General features: G+C 40.8%; 1 protein-coding gene across 1 annotated transcript; it reads left to right on the top strand.

The window, feature by feature from the left end:
* Positions 1–2,047: 2,047 nt before the first annotated feature.
* LOC309576690 (cytochrome P450 2J4-like) lies at positions 2,048–14,290 on the top strand (the record flags this gene model as incomplete). Its single annotated transcript, XM_082288161.1, has 9 exons — positions 2,048–2,218; positions 3,210–3,372; positions 4,310–4,459; positions 6,250–6,410; positions 8,833–9,009; positions 11,058–11,199; positions 12,967–13,154; positions 13,322–13,463; positions 14,112–14,290. 9 exons carry the CDS (start codon positions 2,048–2,050, stop codon positions 14,288–14,290), a joined length of 1,473 nt encoding a protein of 490 aa, XP_082144287.1.
* Between the last annotated feature and the right edge of the window lie 3,744 nt (positions 14,291–18,034).

Raw genomic sequence — 18,034 nt, 5'->3', positions numbered from 1 at the left:
TCATTTGTATCCATCTGCATCCAGGAGGAGAGGCAGCAGTTGCTCTCCCTTAGTAGGTTAAAAATCGCTAATCCTAAAGAATAGCTGGTAGTTAGTGGTGAAGAAATGCTGCTGCTGCTTGCATTAAGTAATTATTAAGAAAATGGAGCCTTGGCTATCTCATAAATACATTTTCTGTCAAATAAAGTAAGATGAACCCCATGCCTCAGATCTGAACTAACCCACAGTCATCTTCCTTTTCCAGTGTGACAGAAAAATATTCCAGGCTGGCTCCAGCTGAACACTGGTTAAAGGTGTGAGACTTGAGGAGTGAAGGCACTGAGGCTTAACTTCCAGTGGATAAAAATGACTTTCTCTGATGACAAATAATTTAGATGGAAAATCTTCTAATATCTAAAAGAACAGGGAATGTATAACATTGATTACAAATTAAAAGTTCTGATAAATTGGGGAATTTGAAGCAGAGTTTGTGAGATGACACTGGAGACCGGGCAGGCAAAAATTATCAAATTTCTTTTCAAAGAGAATTTTATTTTTCCTGTTGAAGGAGAGAGATAAATTAGAAATGATTGTCTTGAAAAAACTAGCTTTTTAGTGTACACAAACAAAGCTTATGTGGAAACCTACAAACATCCCTTGGTTAATACACATTAATCAGTTATGCATTAGTGGTAAGAAAGAGCTGTGGTTGGAGGCTAATTGCCCTGGAGGTTTGTAAACTGTGGGCTGGCTGACTCCAGGCTGTTCTTTCTGGACAAGGGTCCTTGTGTTCCAGAGCCACAAAATCTGGAGAGATTTTCTATCCCAAACTCAGCTTTCAAGAAGCGAGCTGCTGCACAAGTCTTGGCAATTTTCTAAGAGGATTAGTGAAAACATGTTTCTTTTACAACTGCTTTGCTCCCAAGGGATGGGCGATTTTGACAGGGAAGCATTTCAGTCTGGATCTGTTACACAGAACTGCAATGGTCATTGTTATGTGGTGCCCAGAATCTCTCTTGTGAGGTTTCCATGGTTTTGATTGCAGCATGAGAACTCCCCTGGTGCTGTGTTTGTGGTTCCTGCTGGTGTTGAGGCTTGGCAAAGAGCCTTGGCTACAGAGTCTGTTTTCAAGTTCCCAAGGATCCACACTCATGTCATGACTAGTTCTTGCTGGGGCTCTTTATTCTGGTTGTAGCTCAAGATCCCTACTAGGTTTCCCACATATTTTTAATTTTTTTTTAAATCTGTATGTTTAATACTATATGTACTTTCTTTATGAATATGCATTATTTATCTCACATACTTTCTGATTATTTTCTCAAAACATCCTATAGGGTATCCACCTTATGTCAAGATTGAACAGGGAAACGCAGAAGCAGACAAAACCCTCCCTGAGGCTACCTACTGCTAACAGGTTAGGAAAAAAAGTGAGGTCATATATTAATCCAGTTATGTTTTCAATTACTTAAAAAAGTGTAACAAATTTTGCTTTTTGTATTAAGCATTAGATAGTTGTATATGTGTCTTAAGATAAATGTGGGCTTTTAACTTCTATCAGCCTTGCCATTACTAGATATAACGTGTACATGGAATATATACAAACCAATTTAAAAACTCCAAGATCTAATATCCACTTACATTTGCCTGCTTAATTTGTATGTATGGCTATTGCTTTTCTAAAAGCATTCCTGGAGTATTTGTAGGAACACATACCATTCAAAATTGTCTCAGAAAAACTAGATGGAGAATTTACGTGTATTTACATTGCCTGGAAAACCTTGGCCCCCGTCTTTTAAGACACCATTCCTACAAATCCTGTGATCCATACTGGATAAGTATAATCTGGATGAGAAGCAGAAGAAGGGTGTGCATCTATTAATATGCTGAAGCATGAGAATGTAGTAAGTGGAACCAAAAGGGAGTGGTTGATATTAAAGAGGGAGGGTTAGAGGTGGGAATAGTTATTACATGAATTCAAGCTCTTAAGGGAAACTGGTTTAGCAACCAGCCTTAAAAGCTTCAGCAGACAATTTTGAATAAAGGCAAGCTGGTAAAGGCAGATGCTAAAATGTTGACCATAAGTCAAGCTCTTGTAGCAGTGGCTGCATTTCTTCTAATTACACAGTTTTTAAAGTTGCAACGAGCACGGAGACAGTTTCCTCCTGGACCAGTCCCTCTCCCAGTCCTTGGGACGCTGATACAGCTGAACTTTCAGTTTAATCGCGATCTCCTCATGAAGGTACTTATTTTCAGATACTCCTAATTGTCTAAAAGTCTTTGTGATTTCTCCTTTCTCATGTTGTTTGCTATGTGAAAACATCCTCTCCTAAAACTGCTGTAACTGTTAACTGGCCACTGTGATATCACACTTGGTTTGGTTCAGAACTGCTGGTTTGGTTGGCAAAATAAGAAAAGGATATTACAGTGTAAAGTAGTTTGCCAAGCTAAGAAACCTGGTATTGGAATTTCTGAATGTGTGAAGGTCATTCTGGTGTTTAAACCTATCCCCTTTTAACACTGATTTTCACTGAAATTCATGTGAAACTTGATATCCTTCTGTCACCCCTTGCCACTAAATTTGATGACTTCATGTGAAAATTGATATTAAATACGTCTAGGGATCGTATATCAGATTTGGAGTTAGGGAAAAAAATACAATTAAAAAAATTACTTTCACAGCATGGATTTATAGCTCTTTTCTGTGACTCTCTAGCCTGAGCAGTAAATAGATACCTCCCTGCACTCCGTGTGTATGAGCTTGTTTATATGGACAGGATCAAAAACAGACAGGAGGAAAACCAGAAAGTAACTGGTCCAGTCTCTACGAGCTAGTTACTCCTCTCACAGCTCTGTGTTCTTTTGTGCTACTTTACTTGTACCAATGATAGAAACCCTCTTGAAATAAATTAATAAATAGAAAATACCCTTTATCCATGAATCATGGTGAACTGAGCCTTGGCTCATATACAGTAATAAAAGGTACATAATGTTTCTTGACATAGGCCTGTGGCTCTGAAAAGTGGGAATATACAGGTGTTTCCAGCAGTGAATGCTGGAAAAGACATTCCTGCTTTCTCAGTGATAATTGTAGTCTGGTGGGAAAGATGGAGAACATCACTCCACCTTAGGGCTGGTCTGGTAATCAGTGCAAAAACAGGTTCATCCTCTGCTTGCAGTGTGTGGGATTTCATCTGTGCTTTCCTGGCTTCTCTCCCATCTCCCATCTCTAGCTGGCAAAAACTCATGGCAACATATTCACCTTATGGTTTGGATGGGCCCCAGTGGTTGTACTGAATGGATTTCAAGCAGTGAAGGATGGCATGACCACGCACCCTGAAGATGTTTCTGGGAGGCTGGTGTCTCCTTTTTTCAGAGCAATGGCCAAAGGAAAGGGTGAGAATTTCCTGACATAAATAGTGCACAGAAGTGTCATCTTGAGAAATTGCAGCTCTTTTGTGGCTTGTGACCACTTTCAGAGGTAGCACAGAGGCAGGGTTTGTCTGTCAGGAATGACTGCCAGGTGAACTGCAAGGTATAGAGAGGTGAAATAGCTTTTGGAGAGTAGCAGGAGGAAAATACTAGCAAGAGGAAAAGGATTCCTAATACCTCCTGTGGAATATTCACTGGGGCAGATTCAGAGGTGATGAGATGAGACAGTGGTAAGTTGTGGCACAGAGAAATGGAGGAAAAGCAGGAAACAACCCAAATCTTCATCCTGGACAAGCTGCCTCCCACTATGACATTTTCCACCAAAGAGTGAACTTGACAGTGGGACCTTCTTCCCATTCCCCTCCTTTTGTGAATATTTTCCTGCTGGCACAGTTGCACCTAGACGTTCAGTGTGCTTCTGTTTCAATCTTGCTGTAGGTTTCATACCACCAACCACACTAGAAATTCCCAAAGCCTGCCACAAAGCCTAAATACCGAACTTTCCTGCCCTGCAGACAGGAACTTCTCTCCCTGACCATGGGCAGTGACTGTGGACTCTTTCCCCTTTTCCCTTCATGGAGAATCCTTACCCTGATTCAGGTATAGCACAGAGTGTGAGACAACCACTACCAAGAGCATGTAGAGAAGCAGCTGAGATATCCTGAGATATCTGGTTGTCTGGGATCAAACTTAATCCTGCAAGTCATCTTATTACCCAGCTGGGTTTGCCCATTTCAGCCCTGCCAACATGATTACAGGTCACAGCTGTTCCTTGGTGCCTTTGTGTTCACAGGCAATGCAAGAGTATACTTATGTTCTGTGGCTTAGTAAATCCTTTAACGTAGTCTTTGTCTACGATTAATATTAGAATGATAAAGAGCTCTTCCTTTAATGGATGCAGGAATTATGTTGGCAACTGGTCACACCTGGAAACAGCAGAGAAGGTTTGCTCTGAGGACTTTGCGCAACCTTGGTCTGGGGAAAAGAGGTCTGGAGCATCGAGTTCAAGAGGAAGCCCACTACCTGGTAGACTTCTTTGCAAGTATGAAAGGTACCTCTGCAGTAAATATCAATACATTTCTGTCATTAGTCTGATGTCTTTAGTGCATGAACTTCTCTGTCCTGTCCTGAAACTTAGGGCACAAGAGAGTGCGCAGGGTCTTACAACATCTATATGGAATGGACTGAAAATGCAAAGCCCCCAGTCCCTCTTGTGTTTTCAAGGAGACTATTCTTGCTCAAAATTATTAACAAAACTACTAAAATTGAGAAGAAAAACTGGCGCTTATATATTATCTACATTACAGAACACCCTAAGTGGAAATGGATCTCTGAAGATGGTCTAGTCTAACCCCTACTCAAAGAACGGTTAATCTGAGCAGGTTTCTTAGGGCTGAGTTTTAAATATCTGCAGCAATGGAGACTTCAATACCTCTCTGGGTAACCAGTTCCACTGCTCAGGGAGGCCTCTAGTAAAAATGTTTCTTGTGTTTATACAGAGTTTAATGTATTTACATTTTTTCCTGTTGCCTCTTCTGATACCACTGAGAAAAGTCTGGTTCTATGTTCTTTATACCCCTCCACCAGGTATTTATACATATTTAGATATCTCCCTAAGCCTTCCCTTCTCCAGACTAAATAGTCCATCTCTCTCAGCTTCTCTCACGTCAGATACTTCAATTCCTTAATTGTCCTTGTGGCCCTTTGCTCAACTTGTTCTAATATGCTGATGTCTCTCATACTGGGGTCTCCAGAACTGGAATCAGCACTTCAGCTGGGTCTCAGTGCTAATGAGAGGGGAAGGATTACATCTCTTGGCCTGCCAGCAATTCATTTCCTAATGCAGCCCAGGATGATGATGTCCTTTGCCTCAAGGGCATATTTGGTGCTGGTGCATAAAGAGGCAAAATCAGTGCTGATGAATTAAGCCTTGTAATGCCATTTGCACACACTCTGTAAAGCACTGACTAGAATCTTGTCTTCATTACAAGATTCTGCCATGATCAACCCAGCTGGGATCATGTGAGTTGGATTTCCTAATGCTGATCATTATGCAAAGGCACAACAAATCAGGACATACTGTGACTAGCATTGTATCAATTAAAAATAATTAGATTGAGCCCAATCCTGTGGTTTAAGAGCTAGGAGAGATTGAGATGTGACCATGTGTGTAGGGAAAAAAACCCAGACCAGTAAGTTGCTAACCAGAATTGTGCCTTGGCTGTTGGGCAGTTTCATCAATGCATACACAAATAGAGATTTATGGTCATATATTCCAGAGTCACAAAATAGTTTTCTTGGGATTAGGTTTCAAATAACTGCTTAAAAATTAGTTATTATATTGTTGACACAATCGGTTGAAAGGAGTTTACAGCATTTTATCTTCCTGGAGGTTGTACGTCTCTAGCAAGGTCAGACAAAACACAGTAGCCTTGGAGGCCTCTGTGTCCTTGCTGAATAAAGCTGCCTCTCTTCTTGCTCTTCTACCCTCAGGTTCCCTTTGTCCATAGTGTTCTCAGTCATTCCCATGTCTGAGACATATTTTGATTTTGCCAGAAAGCAAATTTGCACAGAATTTTTTCCCTTACCTCTAAATTTACTCTATCATATGATGCAATATTTTACACATCTGGAATTTCTTTAGGGTGCCACACATTCCTGGGCTTATGGGATTGCAACGTGGTTGTGAGGAATCAGTTTGATACTACAATTTTGAAAGAATGTTGCTGCTTCTCTGAGAAATGCAATACTTTCAAGAAAGTTCTGTGGGGAACCTAGAACATTCTCTGATCTCACTAAAACAGGAGATATTAACAGTGACATTTATTATTGTGGTTGCAGGGAAACCTGTGGATCCTTCTTTCCCCCTGGTCCACTCTGTCTCAAATGTAATTTGTGCTGTTGTGTTTGGACATCGTTTCTCCAGAGAGGATGAGACCTTTCATGAGCTGATTAAAGCTACAGAATATCTCTTCAAATTTGGGGGCAGCTTTATTCATCATGTAAGTGAATGATCTGTCGTATTTTTCTGACTGAGAGTGAGAAAAGCAGATTGAAGAGCTGTCTGTCAGGCAAAAGTTTTAGAATGGGTGAGTGATGCCCCACGCAGTTTTACTGGGCAGTGCACTCTCTCAAAGAGTGATAGTGAAGCTCCACATGCCAGCCTCGGGCATTTGTGTTCGTTGTCCTGTGTTTGGGTACTGTGGTAGTTTGCCTCTAAATCTTTGCAGTAAGGCACAGGTTCATGGACTTCTCCTGGGTCATGATTGTTACTTGGTTTCTCAACCCGTGTGCACCACAGGTTCCTGCACTGGATATCATGATTCCTAAATATTAAATATCAGTTCAGAAAGTGTGATTCACGTGCCAGGTTTAAACACTGTTCTATACACAGTCAACAGAGAGAGGAATGAGTCAAATACCTAAGTTTTTTGCCTGGGGCTACTTATCTCCATTTCTTCTGTAAGACAGACTTGAAGACTTCCCAGAGAAATTCCACTCCTTCACCCTGAGTGAGGAGCAGCTCCAGGCACAGGCAGCAGAAGGCAGGAAATGCTAAGATAGCAAATATAACTGCAAGCTTCGCAATCAAGTTATCTGGGAGCCAAGGATCCACCTGACACTAGAGGCCTGCTTTGCACAGATGTAATTAAAAATTTCCTGGGAGTTCTGGTTCTGGTTCCACTGCTGAAGTTGTCCCATACATCTTATGAGTAACTCTTTAATATAGAATACATAAGCAATCCCTGCAATACAGATTTCTTCCCACATCCCATGGAGCATTCTTCTCACTGAGTTATGGTTGGGTTCCCTTCTGGTTAATTTAGCTGTGGTCCTGTAAGTTGGGTGTAGTGGTGGCAGGTGAGACCTGCTTTTAGGACAGAGAACATACCTCCTTTTCTTCTCTGTTTCCTATCCTTGCTTTGATTTGATTTAGTCCAGTGAATAAGATACTGCTGGGAAATAAGAACAGGGATTCAAACCGTTCCAGAGGGACGGCCACTATCTGCCCACCTCCCAAATGCAAAGAGTACTCAGTAATAAGCAAAAAAAGAGGATATTGCTGCATCCCCATTCCTTACCTGGATCTCATGCTGTCAGGCACTGAACAGGGGCACACTGTGATTGGGCCTCTCCAGAATGGAGGAGGAGTTTTAGCACAACTGGTACCCAGGAAGGTGGATGGACTCAGTTTCTGACTTGAATACTGACAGCTAAATTCCAGTTACAGCTGGAGTGCCAGAGTAGCTGGAGAGAGTGGACATTTGGGAGTAGGAATGCCTGTAATCTGGGCAATTTCGTGTGATTAGTCAGACCACAGTTGTATCTAAGGGTTCTGAACACATTTTGCAAGTAAAAAATTACCAGAGATGGAACTAGCCAAAAGGGATATGAAGTTCTATGTGAATTTACCAAGGGCTGGACTAGAACTCTTTTTTGTGATAAGACATTCATTAATTGATAATTGGATGTCTGACTATAAGAACTGATTTCCCAAGAAGACACAAGTATAGTCTATCTAATTCAACCACACTCCAGTGAATGTTCTTTCTGTGGTGTGATTGAGTACAAGAAGAACTCAGCAAAATGAAGGCTGAGAAAGGATAACAATTTTGCTGATACATAAACAATGGAATTATATTTTGAGCAGAAAAGAACTATTATGAGAACATTATATCTTGCAGATACAAGAATATACAAATTACCCAGGCATAAATGTAGGCTGGAAACCAGAATTAACTTTCTAGCTATCAGAAAAGGTAGAAATCAACTATTTCTCATGCCAGATTTTCCCAAATGGTAAGACAGATGGAAAAAATAATCTGGTTGTGTCAGCTAACCCTTTCTTTCTTTTTTGGGGGAGTACCCAAAATTGTCAGGTAGCTGTTCCTTAGCTTTTCTGGGTTTCAGATATTTGAAATTTCATGGAGGAACCTTGAGAGCTCGATTGGTAGAGAGTATTTTGGGGGTTACCCAGCCTGTAAGGCAGCCACTGGGAGCCAGCCCTTGCTTTGGGTTTCTCAGCATGCTGGTGAGGAATTTCCAATTATTGCTTCTCCCCTCCCGGTATTCTCCACTGGAGGGCAGGAGTTCACTTTTAAAATGCCTGAATGCAGTTCATAGCAATTGAAGGGATGAATAACTGCGTAGATGAATACCGTTCATTCTAGTTAAAGTAATTCTAATTTGGCTTGTGATCGAGCTGAAAGCCTGTAGAACTCTGAATCTTACCATCAAAACTAGAAATTGTATCGTTTACTTTTCGCAGCTTGAAAGCCTAAGTGCAGTCTTTGTCAGGGTATTTTATTAATGAGGTCCTAATTCCAAGCTAACGTGAATATTACCTCTCTTTGTAGCAGGCCTTCCTAGTGCATTTTCTTATGGTAGAGATTTTGCAGTACCCCTTGTGTGTCACTCCCACAGCTCTATGAAATCTTCCCCTGGCTGATGAGCCATCTCCCTGGGCCTCATAAGAAGGCGTTGGCTTGTTATGATGTCCTGAGCAACTTTACACGGAGAGAGATCCGAATGCACACAGAGCACGGGATACCAGAGGAACTGCAGGATTTCATTGACTTCTACATGGATCACATTGAAAAAGTAAGTTTGTTCTGCCCAATCATACAGTCATGGGGGAAAAGGTAAACATGGACCACTGAATCAACCCAACCACTTGAAATCATCACAGTCTCTTAACTTTTTAGACATTCTAATGTGAATCCAATGACCAGGCCCTTCCTTCATGCTTTCTGATCATTGATATGTCACAGCACCTTGCAATCCTTTCATTAAAGGGCAGGTTAATACACTGCATTTTTTTTTTTAGTTGGCACAAGTTGCAAAATGATTGAAGGTCTCCAGGAAAGAATACTGAATTACTAAATGAACAACAAGAGAACTGAGAAGGCCTTTGGAAGACAAAGTGGGATGTTCTGAATATGATATTTGGCTGATAAAAGTTTGCCAAGAGAACTTGCAAGAGGACATTTGGATTTTGAGAACATTTTATGGAGAAATAACCTAGGAGTCAGCAGTGTTTCTGACAAGGCTGGAGAAGAGGAAAGTGCCAGGGTCAGTGGAGTTCCAAGCAGACAAAGGAACTGGGACAGCTAAAGGCATTTTGGTCAGGCAGGCATAGTAGAGGTAGGTGGGAATCCATAGGGCTTTGATGGGCTGTAGGAGTCATGCACAAGATCTCTCCCTTTTCTAGACCATACCAAGATCACTTTGTACAAATCCCTTGGCAATTGGATCACAGCCCTGGTCCGTGGACTAGCAGCTGCCCTTCCCCTTTGTGTCTCCTACCTCCACTTAATCACTTGTCCTTTCTCCTCTCCTCCACTGCAGCAGGGTATTTTCCTCCTCCCGTTCTGCTTGGTGACAGGAAGAAAAAGGAGAAAGGGGAGGAGGTGGCAAGACGAGACTGGTGTGACTTGAGGGTGGCAAGGCAAGGGTGGCCCAGAGAGACAAAGGTCCTTGGGAAGGGGGCAGTGATGGTTGCTCCTGGTGGCAGTGCTGTCCTGCAGGCACAGCCAGTGTCCCCTTCACCACTGTCATGTGCTGGTAGCAGCAACAGAGGTGGCCACAACCTGCAGGCACTCACCTACCTCTCCCTGATAATTCTTTATTGATCAATTCCCACACCAGCTGCTATATTCTTATGTCTGGTGTGGATGTCAGCCTAAATGGCTTCTAGCTTCTTGGATCCTCTTGTTTTAAATTTTTTTTTGAAACCAGCACAGTAACACACCTGGCCTTCCAAAGCATTTGACTGCTTCTAAAGCTTTTCATTGCTGTTCTAGGATTTATGAGACTTGAACATCAGTAGACCAGAAATTGTTTCAGTGAGCTCTTCTGGGACTCTGCTGGGTGGAAATCATCCAAGTTTGTTTATCAAAAAAATTGAACTGTCTGTAATAGATGAACAGGGGCAATAAAAAAAAGATTAGATGATATTACAGCAGGGAGAAACATCCCTCCTTCTTTTCAATTGCTCCACTGGCAAGAGAAAGGTTCAACACCCTGAGCATAGCCTCCCTCAATATAGACAATGAATTCCCCCAAACCATAACCGTGTTCTTTTATAATTTCAGTGTATACACACACATCCTCACACTCCTAATTGAAAACTGTAAAACCCCAGACAGCTGCACGTGATTCATTGTGCACTTGCTGTGTAGAAGAAACCTGAATGCCACAGGTTAAGAACTTTACACAGCCCAGTGTTCACTGCCTGGTCATTGTATTGCTTGGTAGAACAACTGAGTTGTGGACTATGACTTGAGACATGAAGAATGACACACTGGCATACATCTTTAGAGGAAGACTTACTTATGAAACATTCTAAATTAACCACTATTTGCACATTAAGCCAGTAATCCTTTTTTTTTTTTTCCCCAGCTGTGATTTAACATGTGATTCAGCTTCATGATTAAGAGTGGAATAAACACGGCTTGTCTGTTTGTGAAATGTTAGTTTTTGTGTTGATAGTCATCTGTGGTGTCTAACATTGCTTAGCAGTCTTTCTGTATTGTCCTATAAGGAGAAGACACTGCAGCTTGGAACCAGTTATAAAATCACAATTAATCCTATTCTGTTTTTTCTTTAACTTTCATGTATAAGCCTCTAACTTTTAATAAAATTTGCAGTCCAAAGATGAACCCAAGTCAACATACAATGAAGACAACATGGTTTATTCTATAAATGACCTTTTCTTGGGCGGATCAGAGACATCAAGCACTACTTTGAACTGGGGCCTGGTCTATATGGTGGCATTTCCAGACATCCAAGGTGAATAGATAAACACATCACAAATATCTGTCATGCAATAGAAAAACCAAGTCATAACATTTTCATGGATCAGAGATTATTCCTAGATACTGATACCTGCCTAGTGGCACAAGTACATTTTTGTACTTGTAGGTCTGCCTTAGGCAGCATCAGTAGATCCAGGGATTAAATTAAGTCTGTGATGTATTTGAATTTTTTGTCACAGAAATTGTTTCAGTCAGGAGAGGAAAGAGATGGCTCTTCTGTTACATTTATGTGTATTTAAGAAGTTTGGTTTTAAGTCTAGTTTTTAAATAACCACCAATCCCTTTCATAGAGCACTGAATAAAAACTAAAGGAAGAAGAATGTTTAATGATTGATAACAGAAATCTCACTGTTAGGTTGCAGAATACGTGCAAATACCCAGAGGAGAGCAGGATTTTAAATGGAGGAAAAAGATGAAAATAAGAAAAAAATCACTGAACTTGTATCTGTCAGGCAAGAAATTCTGCTTAATCTCATGTCATCACATGTTTTGTTATCACTTACTCTAATTAAGGTTATGAAAGCACTGACTCACCTGTACAATTTTATACTAAATATGATGCCTTGCACATATTTGGGAAAGCAGAGTATGTGCAGAGTAATCCTTCCTGGGCTTCTTGAGTAATACATTACATCAAGGCTCTCAGAAGGAGCTGACACCACTATATCTGTCCTCATTGAATTAATTGGTGGCTTCTTTTTGAACCCATTCATACTTTGCCTGTGGTGACATCCAGTGACAATGTTCCACTCTGTACCATAAGGAGAAGTTTGGCCTTTTGCCTCATCACTGAATTGGGAATAGAAATGTGTGTTTATATAATGCAGTGACTGATTACTTCAAACTACTTGGATTCTCAAGTAGTCATGTGCTTCTGCAAGATACTTCTTCACAGAAAGAAGTTTACTTAAAAATATTTCTGAATATACATTTTAAATTCTGTAAGGTGCTTAAATCTCTGGTGTTAGTTTAATGAAGGACTGCTGGCAGTCACGGGGCAGGCTTGATGTGAATGGGCACAGACTGATCAATGCAGAAGGAATTTCCCTGCATCTTACTGTTGCTTCAAAAGGCCTGGAAAAACACAGGATCATTTATTTAAAATCTAAGATATTTTTATTAGGTGTGTACTGCCTCTCTTGAAGTTTATAAATCAAAGGTTTTATTTTTGTTAATGATCCCAAAGCTCCTGTGCAATAAGTAATTTAAAACATGCTGTTCTTGATTAAAAGGCAGATACCAAGCAGTAGATCCATTTTTAAAATGGTATTTGGACCTTGTTCTACTTGGCATGGCTTCACTTAACAGACACCCTATGTAAGAACCATTTCCTTTTAACAGGAATTAGACTTTTAAGGCTCAGACTCACCTGGTTTTCAAAGAGCTGTGAGCCTAATCTTCTAACTGGCTGTAGGTGTTTGAGGCACCTAGGCAAAAGAAACCCCAAACTGTTATCTCTTAGATTTTTGGTAGTAAGATAACACTTAGTTTTAAATATTTGAGCAACAAATGTCTTTTCTCAATCTGCGATCAAATAACTTCTGACCCAGAAGCAGAATTCTCAAATGTTTCAGCTGTTGGAACATCCTGCTACTTTAATTTTCTTTATAAAAAGTTACTTACATTTCTATATTAATTATGGTGTTGTTCTCATAGTTCTAATGGGAAATGTCTTCAAAAACGAAATTATTGAAAACACTTGATATGTTTTTCTGCCTGAAACAGTGAATATTTTCCACAGAGAAAGTGCAGAAGGAGCTGGATGCTGTTCTGGGTCCCTCCAAGTTAATCTGCTACGAGGATCGGAGAGAACTGCCCTACACAAATGCTGTGGTTCATGAGATCCAGCGCTTCAGCAACATCATCTCAGTTGGCATGCCCAGGGTGTGTGTGAGGAACACAACCTTGCTTGGTTTTCCCCTCAAAAAGGTAAGACAGTTTTCCAGTTGCTACAGACCTTTTCTGCATCAGTAGAGCAAGGTGTGGATTAAAATCTCTTTGTGCCAGGGTATTCTCCAACAGAAGGGGGGCTTGATGCCTTCAAGTCATGGTCTGAATGTGAACAAGGAACAGAATGAATGATTTTTTCCTTTCAGGGCACCATAGTTCTTCCAAATATTGCTTCATCTTTGTATGACCCAGAGCAGTGGGAAACACCTCGCCAGTTCAACCCTGGTCACTTCTTGGATAAGGATGGAAACTTCGTGGCCCAAGAAGCATTCTTACCATTCTCAATAGGCAAGTGAGCTACAGCACAAACATCAGCAGTTTGGATTGGGACTGTAGAATGAAGATGTCTATTAAAAACCTATTGGTTGTCTATTCTAAATCTTTCTGTGGAAAGCAGTGCTTAAATCAACATGATTACTTTCAGTAACATATATTCTACTGAACAAATAATAACATGGAAAATAGGAGGTGTCCTGACAAACATATACATCTAACTTGCCCTATTTTTGGAAGGAAATTCTCTGCTAATGATTGTGGCTATTGATTTTGGGCACTCATTTCATACCAGACGTATATATGGAAAGCACTTTCAAGCAGCCCTCTTGATTCTTTATGCATTCAACACTAGAACATGACATCCCCCCATGAAAAGCAGGTCCTTATTCTTCATTTACATGAATTCCTCTAAAGTTGTCAGCCAAATGAAGATGAGACCTTTGAGGTAATTGGAGGGAGCAGAAGGGGTACATGGTTATCTATAGCTGCAGATAAAATTCCTTGAAAGAAGAATTACATGAAGCTTTGCATCATTGGTTGCATTTAGTCCTACAAAAATTCTGGACTTGGCAAAAATACCTTTGCACTGTGTGAGGATGAATACAGTTGCTGTTGGGTCAGGGTTATTTACTCACTGTCCTTCCCCTCTTCCCTCTGCAGGGCACCGGGTGTGTTTGGGGGAGCACTTAGCAAGGACCGAGCTCTTCATTTTCTTTGCCAGCCTGCTGCGGGCGTTCACCTTCCGGCTCCCCGAGGGCGTGAGCAAGATCAGCACTGAGCCCGTTCTGGGGGGCACACTGCAGCCCCACCCCTACAGGGTTTGTGCCATTCCACGCTAGGCTGGACATGTGCAGTGTGTCACAGACCATCTATGAGACATCTTTCTTATTTTTCTGAATGTATATCTTGAGACTATATAACGCTTTTTGTCTTGGATTTGAATTTCTAGTCCAAAAGCCACCTTTTGACTTCAATAGATAATTTCATTTAGACTCTCTTACCTGCTCATGAAGGTGATCTTTTTTGTGGTAAAAGTTCTTTTGATCTGTAGGACACCATCATTCTCAGCCCTAAAGGCATCTTGCAGTTTATACCTGGCAGGTATAAATCTGTGACACTACTGAGCAAATGACAAAATTGACTGCCAGACTTCAAAAATACATTCATTATCTCTGATAATGAATTCATTCATTATCATGTTTCCAAGAGAAAGTTGGGAAAATATACCTGGAAAATTGTGCCTCTTGATGTCACTATCATCAACAGCAACATTTCAGTCAACTTTCTGTTGTTGGTCACTAATAAAAGATATGAAGGAAAAATTAACAACTGGTTTTATTTATAGATGACTTACGGCTCACTGAGAATTTTTAGATTTGATGCAGCAGAATATGTGTAAGGCATCTTTAAACCTGGCAGATAATTACTGAGTCAAGTAGTGGAAATGTGCAGGCTGAAACCTGGTGAAGAGTGAAGATACAGAGAGAAGATTTCTTTTAGGGCACATACTTTTAGCATTTTAAAAGTCTGACAAGTCAGTTTTTGGAAAGTCTTTTCTAATAGGGTAACAGTGTGCTCCCATGCCTGACTCCTGTTAGGATCAGCACTGGGAGGCTGCTACACCAGGTGCAAGGACTTCCCAAGGGGCACTTTGGGTGAGGAACCTGCTTTGGTTAGAGATGATGGTAAATTGAAAAATGTTCATGGAAAATGCCAAAGATACTTTTTAAACACCTCAGCAGATCAGCTTCCTGAAGCCACAAAGGCTTACCATATACACAAACACTAATCAAATGCAATTAAATAATCTATAATTAGTAGAAAATTTAAAAATTGGTTCCTATGTTAAGTATTTATATTGACTGGAAAAGTCATGTAAAGTGTAAGTGAACTTGTCCTTTATTAATGTTCCTGTTTCTATGAGAGAGGACAGGACAGCTGAACAGATGATCATCTGTTAAATCAGTTATCACTCGATGTCATCCACTGTGTGATTGAGATTAGTTCCAGCAGTTCACCATGAATCACAAATTTAGACCTGTCTCGTTATTTCTAATTCAATAGCTGATGGAACACGGCATCAAAATAGTAACCACTTGATATTTAGCTGTTATTAAATTAAATGGCAGGATAGCACTAGTGAAATATGGAAGAGCACATCCTGACATTTTATGTGACAGAAAACTGTGCCCTGGTAAAAACTGATGTCAAAGTCTGTGTGGATTTGCATGTGTGCATGGGAAGATAAGGCAAAGCCGAAACCACTGTGATTTGGGGATGTTGGAGCTGTCATTGTTGCTTAGAAATGAAGCTGGAAACATCAGTAGCCCTACAAGCACTAACATCACTTCTTTGTGATGCTGTCGCTCCTGATGGCCATGTGCTTCCCCAGATATCCTTCCAAAAGGGAAGCTCAAAAATGAGCCTGGGATGGAATCATGGCCAGGACAGCCTGTACGCACCCAGAGCAGGTTGAGTTCCCTGAACCAGTAGGAATGGCACAGCCCAAAACAAGGGCATAAACACCACTTGTGCAGGTGTGCAAGAGGAGACACACAGGGTGCTTCAGAGGGAAACTGCATGTCATATTTGGGCAGGTTATTGGTGCCTGTGACAGGAGCAGCTCGTTGTTGGTTTCTATTCCATTGTGCAGAAATGTCCAGGGGATGAGAGCCCAGCACATGAGCCATGGCAGCAGCAGGATGTCAGAGGGAAGCTCACAGCACCGAGATGGGAGAGCTGTGCTTTTCAGAGCCCTTGCATTTCTGTTCCTGCCTGACCTATTTTAAAAGTGAGTCACTTGAGCTCATCTTCTAATAAAGCCTGGTCTTTTTGAGCTTTTAAAAGCCTTTTTAAAACCTGGCTGATATTGCCACAGAAGGCCAATGAAGCTGAGAGTAGATTTGAGAGAAGCCCAGCTCCCATACACGAAGTATGTGCCAACCCTCTCAGCTTTGGCTGTGTGGTGTCACCTCCAATCAGGCTGCTGAGCTTTAAGGGGTGTCTTGGAGACACCCCCTCACACACATATCCTTCATTCCTCTCTCTTATATTCTTCATTTGCTTCTATGTTATTTCTCATATCTTCCTCACGCTCCATTTTTGTAGTGGTGTTTGCACCTGCTCAAGCATATAAGGGGAAGTCTGGCTATAAAGGAAAATACAGAAAATGTAGAGAGGAAAATCTGAAGATTTTGGGTTCATGTAGCTCTTGGAGAGGCTCAGAGCCTTATGAATCTGTGATGCTCATCTGACATCCTTTTCACTGAAAGTTTATATGCAAAGCAAATATAAGTAGAAAAGAAAAAAATTCTGTATTTCAAGTAGTGTAATGAGGAAAAAGGAAACTGGTGTTTTCTCAAAACTGCAGTATATCAGGAAGGCTCTCTGGCAGATGGGAAACTTAATGGCTTTTTTGGCTTTTATTGTCAATGAAAATGGCCAATGCATTCAACATCACTGGTGTTCAGGCAAGACTTCTGTCTAGGTTAGGAAGGAGAAGTTAGAAAATAGCTAGATAAATGTGATGTTTTCAAATTGGCTGAGCTGATTCATCCCAGGGCACTTAGGGGAACAGTATCAACCTCAGAGCTATTAGCAATTATCTATGAAAACCTGTGGAGGATGGGAAAAGGTCAAACATTTCCTTGTCTTCAGAAGGTAAGAGAAGTTGCAGTGTTATAAATCAGTCAGCCTGATTGCACTTCTCAGAATATCTTGCAAATAATCAAATTGTAAGCACTGGGAGGAAAACAGAGTCAGTGCTCTCCAAATAATGTCAAAGTTACTTAGTTCTGTTTGATGACATTGCTAGAGGTCTGTTTTCAGAAGAGAAGCTGTTAATGTAATTTACTGCTCTTTAATGTGGCTTTGACACTATCTCACGAACTCTGTGGAAATGTGGTGTGTCTGAAGCTTGATAAAACTTCATGGAAACGTCAGGAAATGTGTATGAACAGTACCATGTAAAACTGGAAAGATACACTGAATAGCATTCTGTCCTGCATCTGGTACTATTCAATACTTAATTGAGGACTTTGATAGTAAAAGCACCAGACCTGGGTTAGGCCTAATTTCTTGATGCCACCAGATCCAAACTGATGTCTGCAGCAAGGTAAGAAAGAGGTATTCCCAAACTTGTCTAAAGTCAAAGAAACTTTGATGCAGGACCGTTTTATTTGGATTTATCACCTTTGTGAAAGTGTGAAGGTGCCATAACATGGATACTTCTCCTTAGTAGTTTTAATGTCACATAGCTGAAGAGGTGAGAGAGACCCTATTCCAGCATCTCTCATTATTCCCTCCTTCCTTTCATCCTGGAGTCACAGTTTTCTCTGGGATGTTTCTCTGGGATTTTGTTTCTTGATCATTAGGGTTTCCACAGAGCAGTAAGCTGCAGCAGAAGGATACGTTTTAGTTTTGCAGTGACTCAAAATGCCTCTAAAAGCTCCAGAATTCAAACACAAGTTTGCTGTCCTGAGCTAAAATATTTACTTTGGATATTCTTGAATAAGAGACTCAGTGGTAAAATCAGGAACTTTTCATTAGGATTTTCTGAGACAGGTTATTCAAAACTGTATTAA

Source organism: Coloeus monedula, assembly GCF_965178545.1.
Source record: "Coloeus monedula genome assembly, chromosome: 10".
NCBI classification, from domain to species: Eukaryota; Metazoa; Chordata; class Aves; order Passeriformes; family Corvidae; genus Coloeus; species Coloeus monedula.
This window is presented reverse-complemented; position numbering and strand designations above follow the sequence as displayed.